The 21883-nt window shown below is 40.2% G+C and overlaps 1 protein-coding gene across 1 annotated transcript in view; it reads left to right on the top strand.

Annotated features, from left to right (window-relative positions):
* The window catches only part of LOC135770743 (uncharacterized), a 200271-nt gene that overhangs the window by 146609 nt on the left and 31779 nt on the right, over positions 1 to 21883 (top strand). Inside the window, exons 8-10 of the mRNA XM_073815543.1 lie at positions 8035 to 8475; positions 11893 to 12294; positions 16574 to 17029. Coding sequence (XP_073671644.1) covers positions 8035 to 8475; positions 11893 to 12294; positions 16574 to 17029 — 1299 coding nt within the window. The remainder of the gene's footprint in view (positions 1 to 8034; positions 8476 to 11892; positions 12295 to 16573; positions 17030 to 21883) is intronic.

Raw genomic sequence — 21883 nt, forward strand, 5'->3', positions numbered from 1 at the left:
CTTGCTGTAAGCATTTTGAATGGCCGTTTGGCAAGAGCGCGATTCAAAACGCGTAGATCCAATATCGGTCTGAGGCCGCCGTCTTTCTTTGGAACGAGAAAATAACGACTGTAAAAGCCTGATTCGCTTTGATCCGCCGGGACCGCCTCTATCGCGTCTTTTAGCAATAAAGAACGCACCTCTTCCCTGAGGATCTGCATACGATCGTCTGGGACAGTGGTGTAGAGAACGCCGCGAAACCGGGGTGGTCTCCGAGCGAATTGAAATGAATAACCGTGTTGGATTACGTTTAGAATCCAGCCCGGCATACCGGGTGTGGATCGCCAAACGTGAAGTTTGACGGCGAGCGTCGATATGCTTATGGACGTTAAGCCGTGTGTGTGTGTGTGTACAGAGGAGGAAATTTGCTCTTTTTGTGAAAAGGTAAACATTTGTTTTTCGCTGTTATAGCGAGGGTGTGTCCAGCGCCCGAGGGGACTGAAACACGCAGAACTTTCGAGGGCGGGCCGGCCGAAGCGGGACCAGAGCCTCTTTTCCTCCTCAGACTCTCTTCAGGGAGGCGGCGCCGGCGTCGGGTCCAGCGTGATCCGGGGACAGGGACCGCGGCGTCGAGGCGTGCCAGCCGGTCGTGCAGGACGCTGGCGCTTGACCTCCGGTTCAGCTCTCTGCTGGGGTTGAACTGGTGCTGGCTTAGGGCGCTGAGCTGGCGGCGGTTTTGGGCGGCCGGTCTCAGACGCTGAGGCAGATCGTTTTGGTAGGAAATGCTGCATGGCTTGCGACGATTTCTGTGCCTCAGTGAAGTGCTGGGTGAACCCCTCCACAGCAGAGCCGAAGAGCCCCGACGGCGACACGGGCGAGTCAAGAAGGGCAACCCGATCCGTATCCTTGATCTCCGTCAAGTTCAGCCACAGATGTCTCTCCAGAACAACCAGGCTGGCCATGGCTCTTCCTACAGCCTGAGTGGCGACTTTAGTAGCGCGAAGGGCCAAATCAGTCGCGCTGCGCAGCTCTTTGAAGGTCGACGGGTCCGGGCCTGCCTCGTCCATGTCACGGAGGAGTTTTGCCTGGTATACCTGCAGCACCGCCATCGTATGGAGAGCGGATGCTGCGTGGCCGTCAGCGGCGTAAGATTTTGACGCCAGGGTTGATGTCAGACGACAGGGCTTTGACGGGTGGTTCATCTTCGCTCTCCATCCGCCGGCTGAAGACGGGCAGAGATGGGCGGCGACAGTTTCCTCGAGCGGCGGCATCTTTGAGTAGCCGTGTTCGTCGGCGCCGTCCACTACAGAGAGGACGTGGGAGACGGCGCTCTGAGCTTGGGTGGAGTGGGGAGCACGCCAGTATTTGGTGAGCTCTTGGTGAACCTCTGGAAAGAACGGCGCCTGCCATTGGCGGGATGATTGACGACGCCCGGGCTGCAGAAACCACTCATCCAGCCGGCTGAGTTGAGGCTCTGATGGCGGCGACTACTGGATGTTGAGCTCCGCTGTAGCTTGTGTCAGGATGCGGATGAGCTCAGAGTCGTGAGGACGCGACTCGTTTGGTTCCTCAGCGGCGGCGGCGTGGGCGTCGTCATCCGAAGCCGCCCAATCCTCTAACTCCTCAGAGGATGACATCATCTCCAAGTTGTCACCGGACCCAAAGGAAACCATGCCGCTAGCACTCGGCAGGGGGCGTTGGTCCTCATGGACGAAGGTGACGGGATGACGGCGGGGAGACAGAGCACGCGGGGGATGAGCCGGCGTGGACTCAGTCTCGGGGCATCTTCCAGCTCCAGGGAGATCTACCCTCCTGCCTACTTAAAATCCAACCCTGTTTCAGCACACCTGCCTCCAATTTTTGGGTAGCCATGAAAAGCATGATTGGCAGGTTCAGGTGTGTTTGATTAGGGTTGAAGGTGAACTCTGCAGAAAAGTAGATCTCCTGGGGCCTCATTTATCAACATCAGTGTTTCCCATACGTTGATTTACTCGTGGCGCACCGCCACAGAATCAGCGCTGGCCGCCACAAATAGATTTTTCATGATCCCCATTTACATTTATATTTTACTGTTTAAAAACATCTTAATTCATTGTTGCAAGAACCCACCGCGCCCTCCCTTTCTATGTTGCATGCAGCGCGCGCCTCTCTCTCTCTCTCTCTCACATGAGCGTGAAAAGGTGGCGGTGTTTCAATGTCCGTTCCTCCGTATACTTTCTTTTTCGCGTAAACGTCAACAGTCACAGATTTTACTGACAGAGAAGACGGCGATGACTTGACGCAAGGTTAGCATTAGTGTTTCCCACACACACACACACCCGTTCTCTCCCTCTCTATAATGCGATATGCCTGCGCACGTGTTTTGTAGTAACTTTGTGCAACAGTTACTGTGTATTCTCTCATATTTCTGAATTGGCACCCAATTGTTTGCGCTATACGCGACAATAAAACTCGCATTTAAATAAAAAGGGGCTCATAACAAGACATTGATGAGAAGAGCAAAAGCAGTAAGACTTCAATGTAAATGTATGGTGATTTATATACCAGCTGTAAACATACACGTACGTTTCGTAATTTCCTGTTATTTTGCAGGTTTCTTTCATATATAAAAGCGCTTAAGCATTTACTTGTATTCTAGGCGAAAAAACAAGTCAGTGGCAAGTCAGTTCCTGAATAACACGACACAAACTTTAAAAAGTCAAATTCACTTCTCAGAGGCACAGAACTGTTCCTGAAACTGACGTTCTCCCCAAACTGAAATTAAACACAGTGTTTCAAATTTTTTTCTCGTCTGTGTCATGTCGATATCAAGAAGCAACGTGCACATGATGACGAGAGAGGTGACCTGCTACGCAATCGAGTTACCCCTCCCACTTCTGAATGTTTAACTGATATTTTCTAACCGAGATTTCTAATCCCGTCCGAATTGACCATCAATATTACAGACGTCCTGTGGTAAAATTACATTACGCCATCTACAACCGTAAAACTAATCCCATCCGAATAGGGCTATAGTCTGCTCATTTTATGTCTGACAACAGAACTGGTAATATGTAAATAATAGCAGTTGTGTTAAAATGCAGTATAAGGTGACACATCAAAGAGTAGAAGTGAAACATATTTCAGGTGCCAACACTCGATCAAACCGGATCAAACGTAAACACGTGATGACGTCACATATATGCTAATTAGAGTGTGATGTCATCACCGCCACAAGTCTCTCAAAATCCTGTGGGAAACACTGAACATTGCGTAGAAAATGTTCTATTTTTGACCTATGAATGAAATTTAGTATGTGCGTAAGTACAAACAAATCGTGCACGTTCATGATTATTTGCATTCCGAAATGCCTCCAATGAACCATATATGGTGACAACGCTTCCCTTTATAAGTCATGTGGTTGTGCTTTTTCCCTTACCGCAATAATGGCAAAGAGAGCGAAAAAGAGGAACTTTACAGACACAGAAATTGAGTTACTGATGGATGAGGCTAAATCCTAATAACACATTTTATTTGGTTCACTTAGTGCGGGAGGAATGACTAACAAAAGAAAACAGATCTGCATGGGAACATGTTACCAGTGGGGTTAATTCCGTTGGGTATGAGGAGAGAACACTTCCAGAATAAAAAAGTGGTTTGACATTAAATTATCAGCAAAAAAAAAAAAAACCGCGTCACATCACACCGATGTGAAATCAGTGCAACTAGAGGAGGACAGACAACGACAGATCTTTACACCTCGGACAGCAGCATATAACCAGCATCATCGGCGCGATCTTTAAAAACACGCTCCCGGCAGAATGGATGATTTGTCAAGTTTTCCAATAACGCAAGATAAGCCATTGCACTGTGTCACGCATTTGTCCTGGCCTTCATTTATACAAATCAAAATTAGAGCTTTCATTTATACAAATCACAAATAAATCATTAACTTCAGCACTGATTTGCTGTTACCATACTGACATGAATCATTATTAACACCTGCTTGTGGATAATAAATTCACACTTCTTTACTCACTGGAGATGATCCTGTGTAGTATCGCTATTCTACCACTAGATTCTGTGCGTAAGCGTGCTCCGAGGTGTGCGTATATTTACACACATTTCTACGTATAAGTGCAATTTGATAAATTCCACACTTTGAGTAAAACTGTTCCTACGCACACTTTACACACACTTTTGTGCGTATGCACGCTTGATAAATGAGGCCCCAGGAACAGGGTTGGTGACCACTGCTCTAGACGGTAATGTTTTCTCTTGGTTCATTTTAGTCCGTATGAATTAATTTTGACATATAAGTCGCCCCTGACTATAAGTCGCACGACCAGGCAAACTATGAAAAAAGTGCGACTTATAGTCTGTTATATTGTTCTGTAAATTAGTAGAAATGTTGCAAGCACAAACTTTATTTATATATTTTAATAGAAAAAGAAGATAAAAGTTTTCACATTCCCTAAATGATTTTCTGACCTTTTCGTTTGGAGACATTGATCTGCTTTTGCAAATTAATTAATCAACTGTTAAAACAAAACTCGAGAAATCATACAATTTCTTTGTCAAGGGTTGTATGCACAAATGAAGTTAAGATGATAAGATGTATTGTTGGAATGGGTAACAGTAAGCTAACTCCTGTAGGTTTTAATGGCATAGCCTCTAATGTGGTGAATATGAGTGTAAAAGCTAGATGCTTTCAGGTGAATGAGGAGAGGAGCTGCATTGTTTTGAGGTTGTTTAAAAGTTCGAGAGGAATTTTTCTGGAAGTTCACGGTTATTTTATGACTGTTCTTAACATTGCTGATGTGAGGTCCGTTGGCTTTTATTGATCTTGCTGCTCATGTGCTGTGGTTCCAGTTTGTTCTGTGATAATAAATAATGTTTTTAAGTAACTTATCAACCTTGAATATTGAGCATGTAAAGATGAGAGGGATACGTAGGACCTGATGATTTTATGACACTATGCCATGAAAACTCAAAGGAGTTAGCTCACAGCTAGCCATCACAATAACACCTTTATCACCTTACCTTCATATTTGTGCAGATAACACTCTAAAAAGAATGTGTAGCCTTTCTTTAGATTTGCTTTAGCATTTGATGAATTCATTTGGACAAGGTGATCAATGTTTTTAAACAAAAGGGTTTATAAATCCTTAAAGAGCCAGTAAGATGACAATTTTAAGCGTCCTATCACTGTTTATTAGTCCCGGACAACAGGTTTAAATGCATGCAAGGTCAAAAAACACTGTAATTTTCTCAAAATATAAATTTAAAATGACCCCATTTCTCAGAGATCCCCAAAATATTCATGTGAAGCCGTTCAACGACTCAGACTGCCTAAACCCCAACTTTCAGTAGCCTACTCTGATTGGTCAACTGACAAGAGTCTCTGCACAGACCACAGATCAGTGGCACAGACCAACAATAGTGCAACATGTATTGACGTAGTGCTAACATTAAGAGTTTAAACAACGACATCATTCATCATCAATCCAAGCAATAACAACGACGATTGAAACTAACAATTTTACACTCATTTAAAGGGAAACTTCACCCATTTGCATTAAGCTTTGTACCGTTAGAACCCCAGTCATGTTTTTGAATGGTCGTGCACCATTCCCTCAGTTTCCCCTGAGAGGGGAGAAATACTGATTTCAGTGAGGCACTTCCTTCTTTCAATGATGTAAAAATCGTCATTTTGCGTCATTGAAAGAAGGAAATCCTGTATCTCTATTGAGTGTGAAAGACTACAGACACTCATTCCTCATTTTTCCAAGGTGGGGGCTATGGGTGGGACCCACTCGCGCTTCAGACCAATTACAGATAAGTGGGTGGGACTTACGAAAATATACGAACACAGACCGAAAAAAAACGATCAGCCGCCATCTTTATGCTAAGCTAAGCTAAACAGAAGTTGTGGAGCGAGCCGAATTCATGTTACAATAACAGTGGAAGTTAATCAATATTACATGGAAGAGGGTGATTTTACAAGCGTGATGCTCTAATCCGCTGTACATTGCACCTTTATGAGCCACAATACTGCAAAGAGCTGAGGCAGATGTAGGAACAGAAGCCCGAGGAGAAGCCGGAGCCTGGGCGTCGGCTGGGTAGAGGAGCCCAGTGAAGACGCAGCAACCATCGGCCTCTGCTGCGTAGAGAAGCTTGGATAGACTACTGCCTGTATTCTCGCTGTGTGCTTGCTTTATTACATTTCTGCATCAGATAAGGATATGGACGTTTGTTTGGTGAAGGTTTCTATGCAAGAGAGGAACTTTGCGCGCGTTTGGAACGTTTATTTCACGGACATGTTTCAGACGCGCTGCGGAGTATATGAGCTTGGACGGACTCGCGCCGTTTGCTTTCGGTTTAACATTTCTGGATCAGATAAGGATATGAACGTTTGTTTTGTGAATGTTTCTGTGCGCGTGCTTATTTTAAAGACGTGTTTCGGCTTACGAGCACAAGCTCCAAGAGCTGAGGCAGCGCGTCTGTGGAGATATTATGCAGGGGACGCGTTTGTGTGGAGGATGCAGTGATAAACGGACGTCTGACTAAAGTGAGTGTTTATATTTTCTTTGTTATACTAACGTGGCATTTATGTACACAATAGCATATCTGAGCGGTGTTTTATATGTCTATATTGTGAGAGCAGTGAGGCCATTATAACACGGATGTAATTACAGTAAACAAGAGACAAAAAGAAAATTGGTAAAACTAAATAAACATTTAAAATGCATACCCTTTTTTTAAGTACTTGGAAAGACATTTGTACTGCGGATCTGAAACTGCACGTTACTGTTTGAATAAGACTTTGCTACACACCAGGCCAGAGTGTTATTGTGTGTAACACAATGTAACATCACGTTTAAAAGTAAATCATGATTGGTGTCAGTCAGACACAGTGGTGGTGGCTATTTTCTTTGTTTTACTAACGTGGCATTTATGTACATAATAGCATGTCTGAGCCGTGTTCCGATTAATGGGAGTGGCTTGCAGAGCTGTGCATTGTGGTGCATAGTGGCAGTTGTAGTTTTTCATACAAATGTGCTCTAAAGTCACATTTTGTCTTTTCTCTGTCAAATAGGCACAAAATTCTACATTTATGTTACATTTTGACTACAAATATGACTCACTTTCCATAAAGATTAATGTTCCTATCGGTGAAATGGCCCTTTAAGCATTTATGTAAGCTAACCGGGTCATAGCAAAACCGTAAGTGAGCATGTGCTAGCCGCTTGCTAACGTGACTCTCTGACAATGACATCATTCATCATTAATCCAAGCAGTAAACACAACGATAGAAACTAACTATTTTACACTCATTTAAGTATTTATTTAAACTAACCAGGTGATAGCAAAACCCTAAGTGAGCATGCATTAACCGCTTGCTAACGTGACTCTCTGACAACGACATCATTCATCATTAATCCAAACAGTAAAACAATGATAGAAACTAACATTTTACACGCTTTTAAGCATTTATGTAAACTAACCGGGTCATAGCAAAACCCTAAGTGAGCATGCGTTAACCGCTTGTTTTCGTTTTTCCCGCGGGCAAGGCTGTAGGCGGAGATTATCTCGTGTGACGTGGAAGTGTTTGTGTGACGTGGAAAAAGTCAGGCAGGAGATTCAGTCCATCTAATGACTTGTTCCAGCGATTCATAGTCGACTCCCTACTTTAGAAGCCAATAACTTTATTTATCGTGCACTTTTTGGTTCAACTACTTTGCATATTGTTTACATTGATGGACAGCTACATGACACACTGCTATACAGGTCAGTTTCGATTTTGGATCTGTGTGGCTCTTTAAGCCACAGGAAAAATACACTGCAGCGGCCAGAAGTCACTGCTGCGTTTACCCCACCATGAAAACGTTGGCTACGCAAACATGGAAGTGAGAGAAGGGTCCATTAAATCATTTTGTGGACAAAAGATCATTTTATATTTTACAATGTTATTCTGGAGAGTCTGACTTCATAACGTTTTGCTATCATTGAGTCAATTTTTTGTTTTATTTATCACTGATCGTTATAGTAATATTTAACTTTGCTTCTTTACAGGTTTTGTCCCTCTTTATGTAAAAAAGATTCAAAAAAAATGATCCAGTTCCTCGTGAATCTGTTTGCTTCAGCATCAGAGTGTGAAACAGATACAAGAGAGAATTACATGAAACTATTAACATCTGTGTGTAGCTACACAACTTTCCCCTGTGAGAACAATTACAGTGATAATCAACGATGTGATTTTCTGCTGGATCTGTACTCACATTTGAAGGACTATGAGAGACAAACAGGCAGCAGTGTCCTACCAGCATTACAACCAATTTATCAGTCATCTCCTGCAGTCTGGATCATAAACCTCTCAGAGAGAAAGACCTCCATCCTCCTAGAAGTGCTGAAACTCCAAACAGAGAAGAAACCAGTAGAGCTGATAGACTGGACAGATGATGAGAGTGAAGTGAGAGAATTCATTCAGTGTCTGCCATACATTTCACAACTGAGGTAAGATTAATGCTATTTACACTACAACAAACTCATTTGTTTGCCTTTGTCTGTGTGTAACCTCTGTTGGCATAATTTGTCACAGTTTTTTACCAACTCAACATATTGGATTTGTTGGGTTGTGGAATATTTGAGCAGTGCAATGTGGTTTTTGCAACAAATGGAGCTGTCGGACATGATTTATTAAAATGTCTGTAGTGAACTAAAGCAGTTTTATGTTATGGTTAGTAAGTTGTCATTGGCAGATACATGTAGTTCATAATATAACAAACAACATAAATTTGATTTCCTTAAAAGTATAAGTAGCATTTATGTTGTGCCAGTGCTATGGTGTGTTGCAAACAGGGTGTGTTGGGCCGCTTTGGGTGAGAAAGTCCAGGGCCACATTTTAGTCCCAGTCTGCCCCTGGAGGTGTATTGTATGTTTCTCCCATTAGGATTTGACAAACTAGATTGCTGTCATTATAATCAACACAGCTGTCTTTAGTAAAGCACCAATTGATCTTTTGCGTGTTTGCATCCCTGTTGGTGTTTTGTTTTTACCAACTTAACATATTTGTATTTGTTAAGTTGTAAACTATTTGGGCTGTGTGATGTGATTTCCCACCAAATAGAGCTGTAAAACAAGATTATTTAAAGTCTTTGTTGTAACCTAAAGCAGTCAGTTAGCTGTTAGAATGAAAATTAAATAATTGTCAGCGTTTGATTAAAGGGGACAGAGAATGAAAAAACATTTTTACCTTGTCTTTGTTGAATAATGGTAGTCTACCCGCATTCACGAACATACAAAAAGTGCTAAACATGCTAAACATCTCAGTCTCATAGAAATTCCTCTTTTAGAAATGTCAGCCAGAAAACGGCCCAATCTGAAAAACTGATGCTTATGACATCACAGGCATCTCACTGCCCCTCCACTTTAAAATAATTGGCTACATTTTTTGAGTGGCAGCAAAGTCAGCCAATCAGTAATGAGATTGCAAGTTAAGCCAGTAGGGGGAGCCAAATAGGTGCAAAACCACTTGTTTAAAATCCCCCACCCTAATAGAGCTATCTGAGAGAGGTTTTTAGGAAGCTTCTAAGGCATTACAGACCCAAACTAAAACATTTTTGTCTACATGTCACATCACAGAACAAGGATAATTACCCTGTTCAATCATTCTATGTCACCTTTAAACAGTTAAATGTTAAGTTGAGGTAAAAATAAGGTACAACCATGCAGTGGTTTGCAGCTTGCCATCAAAACACAGGGTCAATAACAAAGACTACTCCTTCTCAAGTGTTTCAAGATGTTTTACAGCCCCTGCTGTTTCCCTGGCTGTATTATCAGAATTTATTAATGTCAAATTGGACAGGTAATCATGGTTAAAATAAATATAATTTAAAATGTTTTGTTTAATAAGATCATCATTGTCTCTCACAGTGTGTAAGTTTGTTGGCGCAGTGTGAACACAACATTTGTGATTCCTATCTTTCTAAATCCAACTGACATCCTACAGTGTGAATAAAGCCCTATTCGGATGGGATTAGTTTTACGGGGGTAGATGGCGTAATGTAATTTTACCACAGGACATCTGTAATATTGATGGTCAATTCACACGGGATTAAAAATCTCAGTAAAATATTCAGAAGTGGGAGGAGTAACACGATTACGCAGCGCTTCACCTCTCTCGTCGTCATGTGCACATTACCTTCCTTCCTGATATCACATGTGCAGACAACATGACAGACGGAAAAAAAACTCGAAACACGTGTTGGTTTAATTTCAGTTTGGGGTGAACGTCAATTTCAGAAACAGTTCTGTGCCTCTGAGAAGTGAATTAGACTTTTTTTAAGTCTGTGTTGTGGTATTCAGAAACTGATTTGCCACTGACTTTTTTCCCGCCTAGAACACAAGTTAATGTTTCTTTAAGTGCTTTTATATTTGAAAGAAACCTGCAAAATAACAGGAAATTATAAAATTTTTGTGTATATTTACAGCTGGTCTATTCGCACTGGATTAGTATTACATGAGGTAATTCCTCCAGACCGTTTTACAGAAGATAAAAGTTGCCGTAATGATTACTGACATGGAGCATTCGGACGTAACTAAAATCACAGAGAAGCTCTGATAAAAATTGCTTTACCACATCTCCCTATGTAAAACTAATCCTGTCTGAATAATAATCAAGCCTTTATAGGAAAACTTCACTCTGCGTGTGATTTATTTAATTTAATTTTTGCCAAGTAAAGTCATCAAATGAGCAACAGTTGTTTATCAGTTGTAAGCGAAAAGAGGAGGATGTCAACAATCACAATGAAGAAGTTTATTCTCATTTTGGCAGCTCACTAAATACAGACTCCGTTCAGGGGCAATTGGGCTGTAGCTCAGGTGTCAGTCATTTAAGCAGACGTTGTGTTGTATCTCATAATGTCATGCCTGCAGCTGTATGAGCGCTCGCTTACTGTTGTCATCATTATATAATTATTGGTGTTCAGTTAACTCCCAACTTGTGTGCATGCTCCATGATAGAAAAGAGAGAGATGTACCTGTATGTGTGACAAAACTAGACTGCTGTCATTATAATCAACACCGCTGTCTTTAGTAAAAGCTGTTGTTTCCCTCAGCATACATTAGTAGTAAAAACTGTGACTCTTGAACCTCTGCCCTCTTGAAACAAACCCCCGCCTCACAATAACTGTGAAGTTAATGTAACTATATTATTGTACACACAATAACAGCTGATAACGATAGTATTATGTTATGTAGATGATCTGCTATTGCTTTACGTTTTTAATGACAAACACATTGCCCCACAATCTGACTGCAAATGCTGGATGCCCTCTCTGAAGGTTGAAGGTGTGCTCGTCGCTGGCATGCAAAACATATATTTTGCCAACTTGTCCATAATAAATTAGTATTATATCACCCCGCATCCCTGCCATTTTTAATCCAAACATTAAAGACACAATATGTAAGATTTTTCTAATAAAATATCCAAAAATCACTTGAAACACTTATGAAGTTTTGTTTTTACACTATCACAAAAGTTCCCAAGGATTTGTAAATCCAGAGAAATTTCTGTTTTAATAATGTCTTGTCCCCTGTCTCTTTTGTAATTGTTGCCCTTTAAGTGACTTAATTTCGGCACTATCCTCAGTGTTTGGTTGTAGAAACTGTGACAACATAAGTGGACAAATGCGGAAATAAAATAATGTGATAAAACGTACATTTTATTTTGTTTAAGGTCTTTATTTATTGTTAAATTCTGATCACACAGAATCATCATGTATTGACTTCCTTCATACTAGTTTTCTAACAATGTCATTTAATATTTTCTTATTTTGGTAGTAAACTTCAGCTGATTAACAGTAAATGAAAAATTACAACCTGTTGTTTGCTTCGTCATCACTAACAGAATCTTGTTTGCTCTCTGTTTAGATTTATTAAACCACCAAATGAATCATATGAACTGTGGGAAAAAAGAAAGAGATTATTTATACTGGATTTATGTCTTCAAACTGCTGTCTGTCAGAAAGAGACAACTGTGAAGATGCTGCTGTCATCTGTGAATTATGAGAAATGTGATTTTCTGCTGGATCTGTACTCACATGTGAAGGACTATGAGAGTCAAACAGGCAGCAGTGTCCTACCAGCATTACAGTCTATTTATCAGTCACCTGCAGTCTGGACCATAAACCTCTCAGAGAGAAAGACCTCCATCCTCCTAGAAGTGCTGAAACTCCAAACAGAGAAGAAACCAGTAGAGCTGATAGACTGGACAGATGATGAGAGTGAAGTGAGAGGATTCATCCAGTGTCTGCCATACATCTCACTGCTGAGGTAAGAGTTTAAAGAGTATAATATTGATTTCTGGGTTTGGTGATTGTTTGTCCTGTAGAGAGTTTGTCTGTGTGTTTATGTGTTTTTAATGTAGTGGCTTCATCCAGCACACAGTGATGTAACATGCAGGACACAACACTTTCATGGTAGTCAGAACACAAACACAGAAATTGTCTGACATCAACAGAATCTGTGTTAAATAAATTAATTACTTAAAATTCATGATTTGAAGTAACAAGTCAATTGACAAAATGTATATTTTACATTTAATAATAAGAAATCCAAAAATAGCAGCTATCCACTAAAAAAGAAAACATGATGTATTTCTTTAATTTGAGATTTTGTATTTACAACACAAGACAACCAGCCACTAGAACTGAAACAAACTGTTATTGAATAAAATAATTTAATTTGATATGAGACATTGTCTGATTGTCTCTTTAGTTATCCAAGCTCTTTTCATGTGGATTTAAGTTATTTTAATTATGAGTCACCTACAAAGTCTTGTTTTAATCTGCACTAAACATTAAAGTGATAATTCTGTGTTTCTCTGCAGATTTACTGAGGTTTTCTTTGAGAAGAAAGAATCTGTTGTTCAGTTTCTGGTGAATCTGTTCACTGCAGCATCAGAGTTTGACACAAATACAGAAGAAAATTACACTGAACTATTAACATCTGTGTGCAGCTACAAATCTTTCCCCTGTGATGATGATTATGAAGATGATTTTGATTATCAGTATTATCAATCTGGTTTTCTGCTGGATCTGTACTCACATGTGAAGGACTATGAGAGTCAAACAGGCAGCAGTGTCCTACCAGCATTACAGTCAATTTATCAGTCAGCACCTGCAGTCTGGATCATAAACCTCTCAGAGAGAAAGACCTCCATCCTCCTAGAAGTGCTGAAACTCCAAACAGAGAAGAAACCAGTAAAGCTGATAGACTGGACAGATGATGAGAGTGAAGTGAGAGGATTCATCCAGTGTCTGCCATACATCTCACAACTGAGGTAAGAGCTTTACAAGAAAATAACACAATGCATTGTATTTAGTTCATTTCATTGTTGTCAATTAAATGCCACTGCTACATTGTTGTTATTTAATAGCAAAGTTTGTGTAACTAAGTATTTATGTGGGAAGGCAAACACCAGAACAAAATTTTAACGTCATAGGTTCAGTCTAAATACAGTGTTATGTATACATTCACCAGCCACTTTATTTGGGTAAATTCATTTTTCTGCTGCATTAATTCAAAACATTTCTCAGAGATTATGGTTGGTCCTAGACTCTTTCACACAGTAATTTCAGTAAATGAACATGAATTTACCGGAATGAGTTTACCGGTAAATACAAAAATGTGCCGTTCACACACGCAGTGACGTTCCGTGTTTTTACCAGTAAGACATCATTCACACATCAGTATCAAAATACAAGTAAACTCGGTGAGAAAGCTGAAGATACCTATAAACTGGCGCATGGCAAGCTTAGTGTTGTATTTGTAAACAATGGCGGGTTATGTATATATTTTTGGTCTGTATTTTGTTGTTTTCAGTTCTGTGCAAACTCTGTCAGTCGCGCAGTTGCTCAGGACCAAACACTGTGTTAGGTGACTTAAATGGGAACTGAACCGCAACCTGTGTCTTAAACAGCAGTAATGTTTAAACTTTAGGCTTCACAGAGGATGTGCTAAGGACATGGACAATTTGGCAAATTTATGTTAAGCTGTCTTCACAACTTTGATGAAGAAAATGTTGGTGTGAATGTCAAGTGTGCTTGACTTTAAGCAGCATGAGTGTGCAGAAACATCCATTAACAGTGTGGGGCTAACGCCCCATTCAGACAGCCAACGACAAGCAGTAGCAGAGCGACGCGATCTCATTCATTTAGATGGAAAGCTGGCGACTTCCGGCAACACAAGCGAAAGTGACCGTTGGCGACCATATGGGCGTGTCCAGCGATGCGAGAAAGTTACGAAAAGTTTAACTTTATGCAAATGTCGAGCGACTTTCGGGAGCGACTACCAATGAGAACAAAGCAGTGGAGTTCACGTCATCCTTCTCTCGTCAGTTACTGGCGTGGATGGTACTCATTTGTTTATGACAAGCAGATTTAGAAACGCCTCATTGAAAGAGACGGGCGACACACAGCGATAACGTCGCTGGCTGTCTGAACGAGGGGTAAGCGCGTCATCCGTTTAAAAACTTTAGGATTGGACCGAAGCTGTCGCGTTGTGACTTCGTCCGTTGTAAATGCCGGTAATCCTTGTTCTCCGTTCACACATAGCGCTTACCAGTAAATGACTGGTAATCTTACAACCTCTCTTACCGGTAAATTGGCATCCCTGATTTACCAGAAAGGTTCTGTTAACACATGATCTGTTGCAATTTACCAGTAAATTACCAGTAAAGACTGTATGTGTGAAAGGGACCAATATTGACATTATAACAGCACACACACAATGAGAATGATGAATTTGATATGAATGTTATCTTGTTGGATGTACTGTAGCAAATAGAAGATGGGTGCACTGTGGTGATAAAAAGTATGGATATGATCAGCATTAAAGTTTAAGCTGTGATGTTTAAACGATGCTCAATTGGTGACCAAACCGTGCCATGATAACATCCCCACAGCATTACACCTTCACCAGTATGAACTGTTGATAAAGTAGGATGGATCCATGCATTCATGTGGTTTACATCACATTTTGACCAAACTATCTGTATGGTGATGTTAAAATAGAAACTCATGAGACGAAGCACCATTTTCCCATTTTGGTGATCCTGTGAGATATGCTAAACTCATCTGATTCAGGGTTTGTTATGTTGTCCATTCAGAGACACACAGAGATACATAACTCTGTAGTATTGAGTTGGTGTTTGAGTTACTGTTGCCTTTCTATCATCTCAAACCAGTCTGCCCATTCTCCTCTGACATCCACAAGGCATTTTCATCTACACAACTGCCACTCATTGATATTTTCTCTTTTTCTAACTATTCTTTGTAAACCCTAGAGATGTTTGTGCATGAAAATCTCAGTAGATAAGCAGTTTGTGAAATAATCAGACCAGCCGGTCTGGCAACAACAACCATGCCATGTTCAAAGTCAATTAAATTCCCATTTATCTCCATTCTGATGCTCGGTTTGAACTCCAGTGCGGCTCAGTGGGTAGCATTGTTGCCTCACAGCAAAATGGGAAAATGACATGGTTCGAGCCCTGGCTATGTCAGGTGAACTTTCTGTGTGGAGTTTGCATGTTTTTCCTGTGTCAGAGTGGGTTTACTTCAGGTACTCCAGTTTCTCCCCACAGGCCAAAAAAGATGCCAAATTGTCCCTCCCCCAACCTGTGTCTGGATTAACTTGTCTGAATAAACTTGTGTATGAATTAACCAGTTCTCACCATGAATATAGCCATAGAAGAAAGAAAGAACTCCAGCAAGTCATCCTTTCCATGGGTGTCTCTCAATCTGTTCCCTAACTCCAGAGGTTGTGAATCAGTATATTGTGTACACAGGTTTGCGCATTGGTAAAGACCCTAGCTCATTTCACATTGGGACACTGTTCACTTATCTTTCTGTGACGTGACCGCTTAAGCGCTTTCTAATCATTCACAGCTGTTATTCAACAACAAAATCTCTCAAGACTTAATTTTGAAACACGTGTTAAAGTATATTATGAAAAACATTTTTATTATTCTCTTATTCACACATCCGTGCATAAATTGGAGGAATATTACATTTAAATATTAAGTAGATTGTGTATCCTTCCTGTCTAGCAATGTGTGTTTATATTAAAACTAAAACAAATGTTTGTCTTTTCATAAGTTCTGTCGTGTTTCCTGAATTTATTAAGTTGGCTTTTGAGAGTTGAAAAGTCACATGATTTCAATGCTAACTGATTTTTGCGTTGCATTGTGGAAATTTTTTGTGGAAATTGTTTAAGTGCACTGGAAGAATTTTGCGATACAATGTCAGACTCCCTGAATAAGGGAGCTGATTGAGATGCAGCCCTGTCTAGATGCCTTAATGCATTGAGTTGCTCCCATGTGATTTACTGATTGGCTTCATGTATTTGTGTTCACATGCAATAGAACAGATAAACCTAATAAAATGGTCAGTGATTATAAATTATGCTCTTAAAACCATTGTAACGTTTTTACTGTTAAGAGACATTCTGTGGTTTGTCATCACTTGATATTCGGCAGATGCAATGTTTTTCAAAGTTTTTAATATTATCCAGCACTAAACAAAAAGTCATATTTACATTTGTGTCTTTACAGATATGATCCATATTTTTGGGAGAAGGAGCCTGAAAAGTGTTTACAGTTCCTCGTGAATCTGTTCACTGCAGCATCAGATTGTGAAACCGATACAGAAATAAATTACACTGAACTTTTAACATCTGTGTGCAGCTACACAACTTTCCCCTGTGAGGAGAGAAACTTTCATGGTTTTCAGTTTAACATTATTCAATCTGGTTTCCTGCTGGATGTGTACTCACATGTGAAGGACTATGAGAGTCAAACAGGCAGCAGTGTCCTACCAGCATTACAGTCAATTTATCAGTCAGCACCTGCAGTCTGGACCATAAACCTCTCAAAGAGAAAGACCTCCATCCTCCTAGAAGTGCTGAAACTCCAAACAGAGAAGAAACCAGTAGAGCTGAAAGACTGCACAGATGATGAGAGTGAAGTGAGAGGATTCATTCAGTGTCTGCCATACATCTCACAACTGAGGTGAGCACTTTACAGAAAAATAACACACTGCCTTGTATTTACTTTAATTTATTGTTGTCATTTAGTGCAACTGGTATTGTTGTTTAATAGCAAAGTTTGTAGGACTGCAAACACAGACCTAAATTTTAACACATCACATGTGAACACGTTGTCAAAATGCAGCCACCAGAGGTGTAAAAAGTACTCAAAAACGTTACTCAAGTGAAAGTGCAAGTACTGAGTGTAAATTTTACTCAATTAAAAGTAAAAGTATGTGGCCAGAATCATACTTGAGTAAAAGTGAAAAAGTACCACATTAAAAGTGTGAAAAAAGTACCACATTAAAAGTGTGAAAAAGTACCACATTAAAAAAGTAAAAGTAACGGGAAGAATGAAAATTAGAGATTCTTGTTTAATCTCTCAAAACATGAAGTGAATAAATCACATACAAGGTTTTATTCTGCTTTACAACTGTTTGTATTTAATTGTATTAATCAAACTATAAGACTACTACCTAATTTCAGAATGCAAGATGCTACTCAAAAATGTAAAACCTCGAATTTAATTTAAAATTCAAGCTCTATCAAGCCTCTCACAGGCAGCCGATGCAGGAAGAGGTGTATTAGCCTTGTTCAAACTATCAATGGTGCATATACGATAGGAATCCAATCACATATAAAACGTGTGAACGGCCAAAAAACACATCAGAAACATTTTTCTTTTCTAATCTGTTTCAAGCTACATCCAGAGGTGGTTTTAAACCCATTTCAGTCTGATTACCCTGATCGAATTTGTGTAGCTTTTCGGTTACATCAAATTGTCGCCTCCCATAAAACATAAACCTGTCAGACGTCGAAGCAGATTGTCGTGCCAGCGCAATGTCATTGCCATAGAAACAGTGCAGAAAATCCGGAAAATGGCAGAATGCTACAGGACGCACAGATTGAATCTGAACAGTTTTGATACACAATATGGACAGCGAGTCTGTCAAATTGAATATGCACCAAAATCAGATTTGGACTGACAGTGTGAACAAGGTATTAGTCTTGATAAAGAGGCTGCAAATAGCAGAAAAAGTGTGTCACACGGGAACACACTTCATGGGCCCTATCTTGCACCCAGCGCAATTGACTTTGTCAGTGACGCATGTATCATTCGTATTTTGCGCCGGCGCACAGCGGGGTTTTTCCCTCCACAGATGCACGTCAGCAAACTAGGGAATTAACTTGCGCTCCCTGGGCGGTTCAGCGCAAAAAGGAGGCGTGTTGCGGCGCAAACCATCTCTTATGCTATTTTGCAGTTTCAAAAAACAATTGCGCTACTAACCAAAAAAAACTAGTCTAAAGTCAGTGGCGCGTTGCGCGTGGTTCATTATGCTATTTTAAGGGCGCATGCTTGACCATAATGTATAGCGTGCACAACGCGCATACACTTTGCTTATCTAATCTACACAGATGCAACAGTTATTTTTGCAAATCATAAATTGTTACACTTAAAAATATTAATACACGAGATAAGGGGAATCATAGTGGTGAGCATTGTGGTGATAGTTTTTATTTATTCTCATGCAAATAACGATTAAAATATTTTCATAACTTTGTTGTGTGGCTGTATTACGTTTATGTTATGTAAATAATAGTTAAAATGTTTTCATAAGAAACCTTAATGTATATGAACTTGATTTGTAAGAGAACTTTGGGGTTGGACCTTGCTTGCGTTTCTTGGGTCCGATTTCAAAGCCCCCAAACCCTTTCAGCGGTGAGGGTGGACGCAGCGATGTCCTCTGCTGGCGTCAAGTCCTGAGGCAGATCCACCTCCCGTTACACGGCGTGCCCGATTTATGCTGGCAAGCGTGGGATTCCCCCGTACAAGGACGTCGGTCTCCTCGGCTGTGAACCGCTCCTGGCGTGCGCCTGGTAAATCCGTCATAATAATAGCAACCCGCCATGGAACTTGCGCCCTTGCGTTTAAAGGGAATGTTGGCTAGCGTTCTGATTGGTTTATTTGACGTTACGCCCAAACCACACCTATGAATAATGAACCTACTTCAGACCAACCCCTTATTGATTTGCGCCCGGCGCAAGAGTTATTTCTCACGCCGGGAAAATAGCAACAGCGCCCAAGATCCGCCCACAAACTCACTTGCGCGTTGCGCTTCGCACTTGCGTTTCAGATCGTTAAAATAGAGCCCCATGTGTTGTTGGTTTCAAAGAAGCGAAAAAATCTTTATCAGATTAACTGTTGGCCAATTCCTTAAGGGCTCGCTTTAGTTGTGCGCAGGTCCTACAGCGTAGGTTTTCATTTATACTATTGCATCGTCGTCCGCTTTGACGTGCAAACACACTCGCATATACAGAATCCACGTGTGTAACCACAGCGTGACCGTCAATGAAGAAGCAGCTTGGCAAGTTAACCCACAAACGTAGAAGAAACAGGAACTTATGTATGATTTAAGAATACTTCAATGATGGAAGTAAATAAACAGCGACTTTTTTTGCAGTTTGAGTTAAATCACTCCTCAACTTGGCCTATCTTTGTTTTCACTGTAGCAAACGGAAATGCCTATGATGCAGTTTTTTTACTTGACGGGAGGGGTTCTGGTGGACCAATCACATCGCTGGCGGTCCGCCTTGAACTAACAAGCTGTTAAAAATTTGGCGAGGTGCACATCAGGCTAAGCAGAGGCTACGGATAACCTACGGCATAGAGCTTACGCACGACTATAAATTGGACTTTAAAAATATAAATAACATTTAAATTAAACTGGCCATCAGCGCAATTCAATTGGTTTGGTAAGAGCAAGGGAAAATAAAATAAAGTGATGTTTAAAAAAGACTTTTAAAGAAAAGCTTTGACTAAAAAGTACTTTTTTCTCTTAAAAAAAATCTAATTAAGTAAAAGTATTGATTTTTAATTGTAATTAAAGTAAAAATCCCTAAAAATAATACTTAAGTAATGTTACCTGATTATTGTACTTAAGTACTTTACACCTCTGCCAGCCATTTTAGGTACATTCATTTTTCTGCTTTAATTATTCAAGGCAAAGATTTAACAAAGTTCTGAAGAAATTCTCCAGAGATTATTGTTGATATTGATATGATAGCAGCACACAGTTGCTGGGAATTTGCTGTTTGCACATTCATGGTTGTGCTTGAAAATCTCAGTAGATTAGCAGTTTTTGAAATACTAGGACCAAAAGGTCTGGCAACAACAACCAACCATGCCACATTCAAAAAACATGCACAGACAAATCCAAATTAAACCTTGCGCCTTGGGATAACATATCAATGTCCTAAGACACAAAACGATCGGTTTGTGCAAGAATCCGAACAGTATTTATATAATTTTTTATCTCTAATACAGCACTATGCCCAAAGCAATACACACGGGCACATCACTTTCTTAACTCTTTTCCCACCAACATTTTTCATGATTTTCACAAAAGTTTAATGCCTTCCAGAAAATGCTCTTCTTTAAATATATAAACAAACAATATATCAAATGAAAGAACAGACCCTCTGATTTAAAAAAAAAAATCATCATACCTTCATTAGTTCTCTTTTATCACCACTCAAATATGGGTAGGTTTTTTCAAAAACACTAAATTTTGAGCAAAAAGCTGAGATAATTCCTTTTTTTGTGAAGGACTTTTGATGAAGATCAGATGCAGAGCGATCCTCAAAACTTACATCACATACAGCTGTTTGCCCTAGGGCGATACTTACAGGTTTTATAAATTGCCACCTGGTGGATAATAGCAGTATTGCAGATTGACAGAAATACTCATTGATGGGGGGTTGCGAACCAACTGTATAGGTGCATACCGCCACCTACTGGATTGGGTGCCCTGTATAGTGTATATGCACCCTCATGCCATGAACAAAACTCTACATTTGTGTTCTGCTCAAAAAAACAAAGTCACCTACATCTTGGATGGCCTGAGGGTAGGCTAATAGACATCAACATTTCATTTTAAGGTGAACTATCGCTTTAAATCTTTATTTACAATATATCCATTCTGATGCTCAGTTTGAACTCCAGCAAGTTGTCTTCACCATGGGTGTGTCTCAATAGTTCCCTAGCTTTTGAGATCGTGAATCAGTATATAGTGTACACAGGTTCATGCACTGGTAAGGACCCGAGCTTACATCACATTTGGACACTGTTCACTTATGTTCCTGTGATGTGACTGCTTAAGCGCACTGTGAAAATTCACAGCTGTTATTCATCAACAACCGGCAAAACCAACATCTCTCTGACTTAATTTTAAAACACTTGTTAAAGTATATTGTGAACACTGTCATTATTCTCTTAGAAATCTGTGCATTTATTTTAAGGAATATTACATTTAAATATTAAGTAGATTGTGGTCCTTCAGAAAAGGTCATGTGATTTTCGGTAAGGGAACATGGGGACTATCGTTGCTCCATGCACTGGAAGGATTTTGCAATTGAGACACCCCTTAAATGTCCGACTCCCTGATCACTGCTCAGACCACTAAACAAGGGAGCTGACTAAGATGCAGCTCATGTCTAGATGCCTAAATGGACTGAGTTGCTGCCCGGTGATTAGCATTTTTTGTTTACAAGCAATTGAACAGTTATACCTAATAAAATGGTTGGTGAGTGTATATTATGCTCTTAAAACCATTGTAACGTTTGCACTGTTATGAGACATTCTACTGTCTGAACTTCATCACTTGATATTGGGTGGAAGTCATGTTTTTCAAAGTTTTTTATAATATCCAGCACTAAACAATAAAGTCATATTTACATTTGTGTCTTTACAGATTTGATCCATTTTCCTGTCAGCGTGAGCCTGAAAAGTGTTTCCAGTGTCTGATGAAACTGTTCACTGCAGCATCAGAGTGTGAAG

Source organism: Paramisgurnus dabryanus, chromosome 8 (assembly GCF_030506205.2).
Source record: "Paramisgurnus dabryanus chromosome 8, PD_genome_1.1, whole genome shotgun sequence".
Lineage (NCBI taxonomy): Eukaryota > Metazoa > Chordata > Actinopteri > Cypriniformes > Cobitidae > Paramisgurnus > Paramisgurnus dabryanus.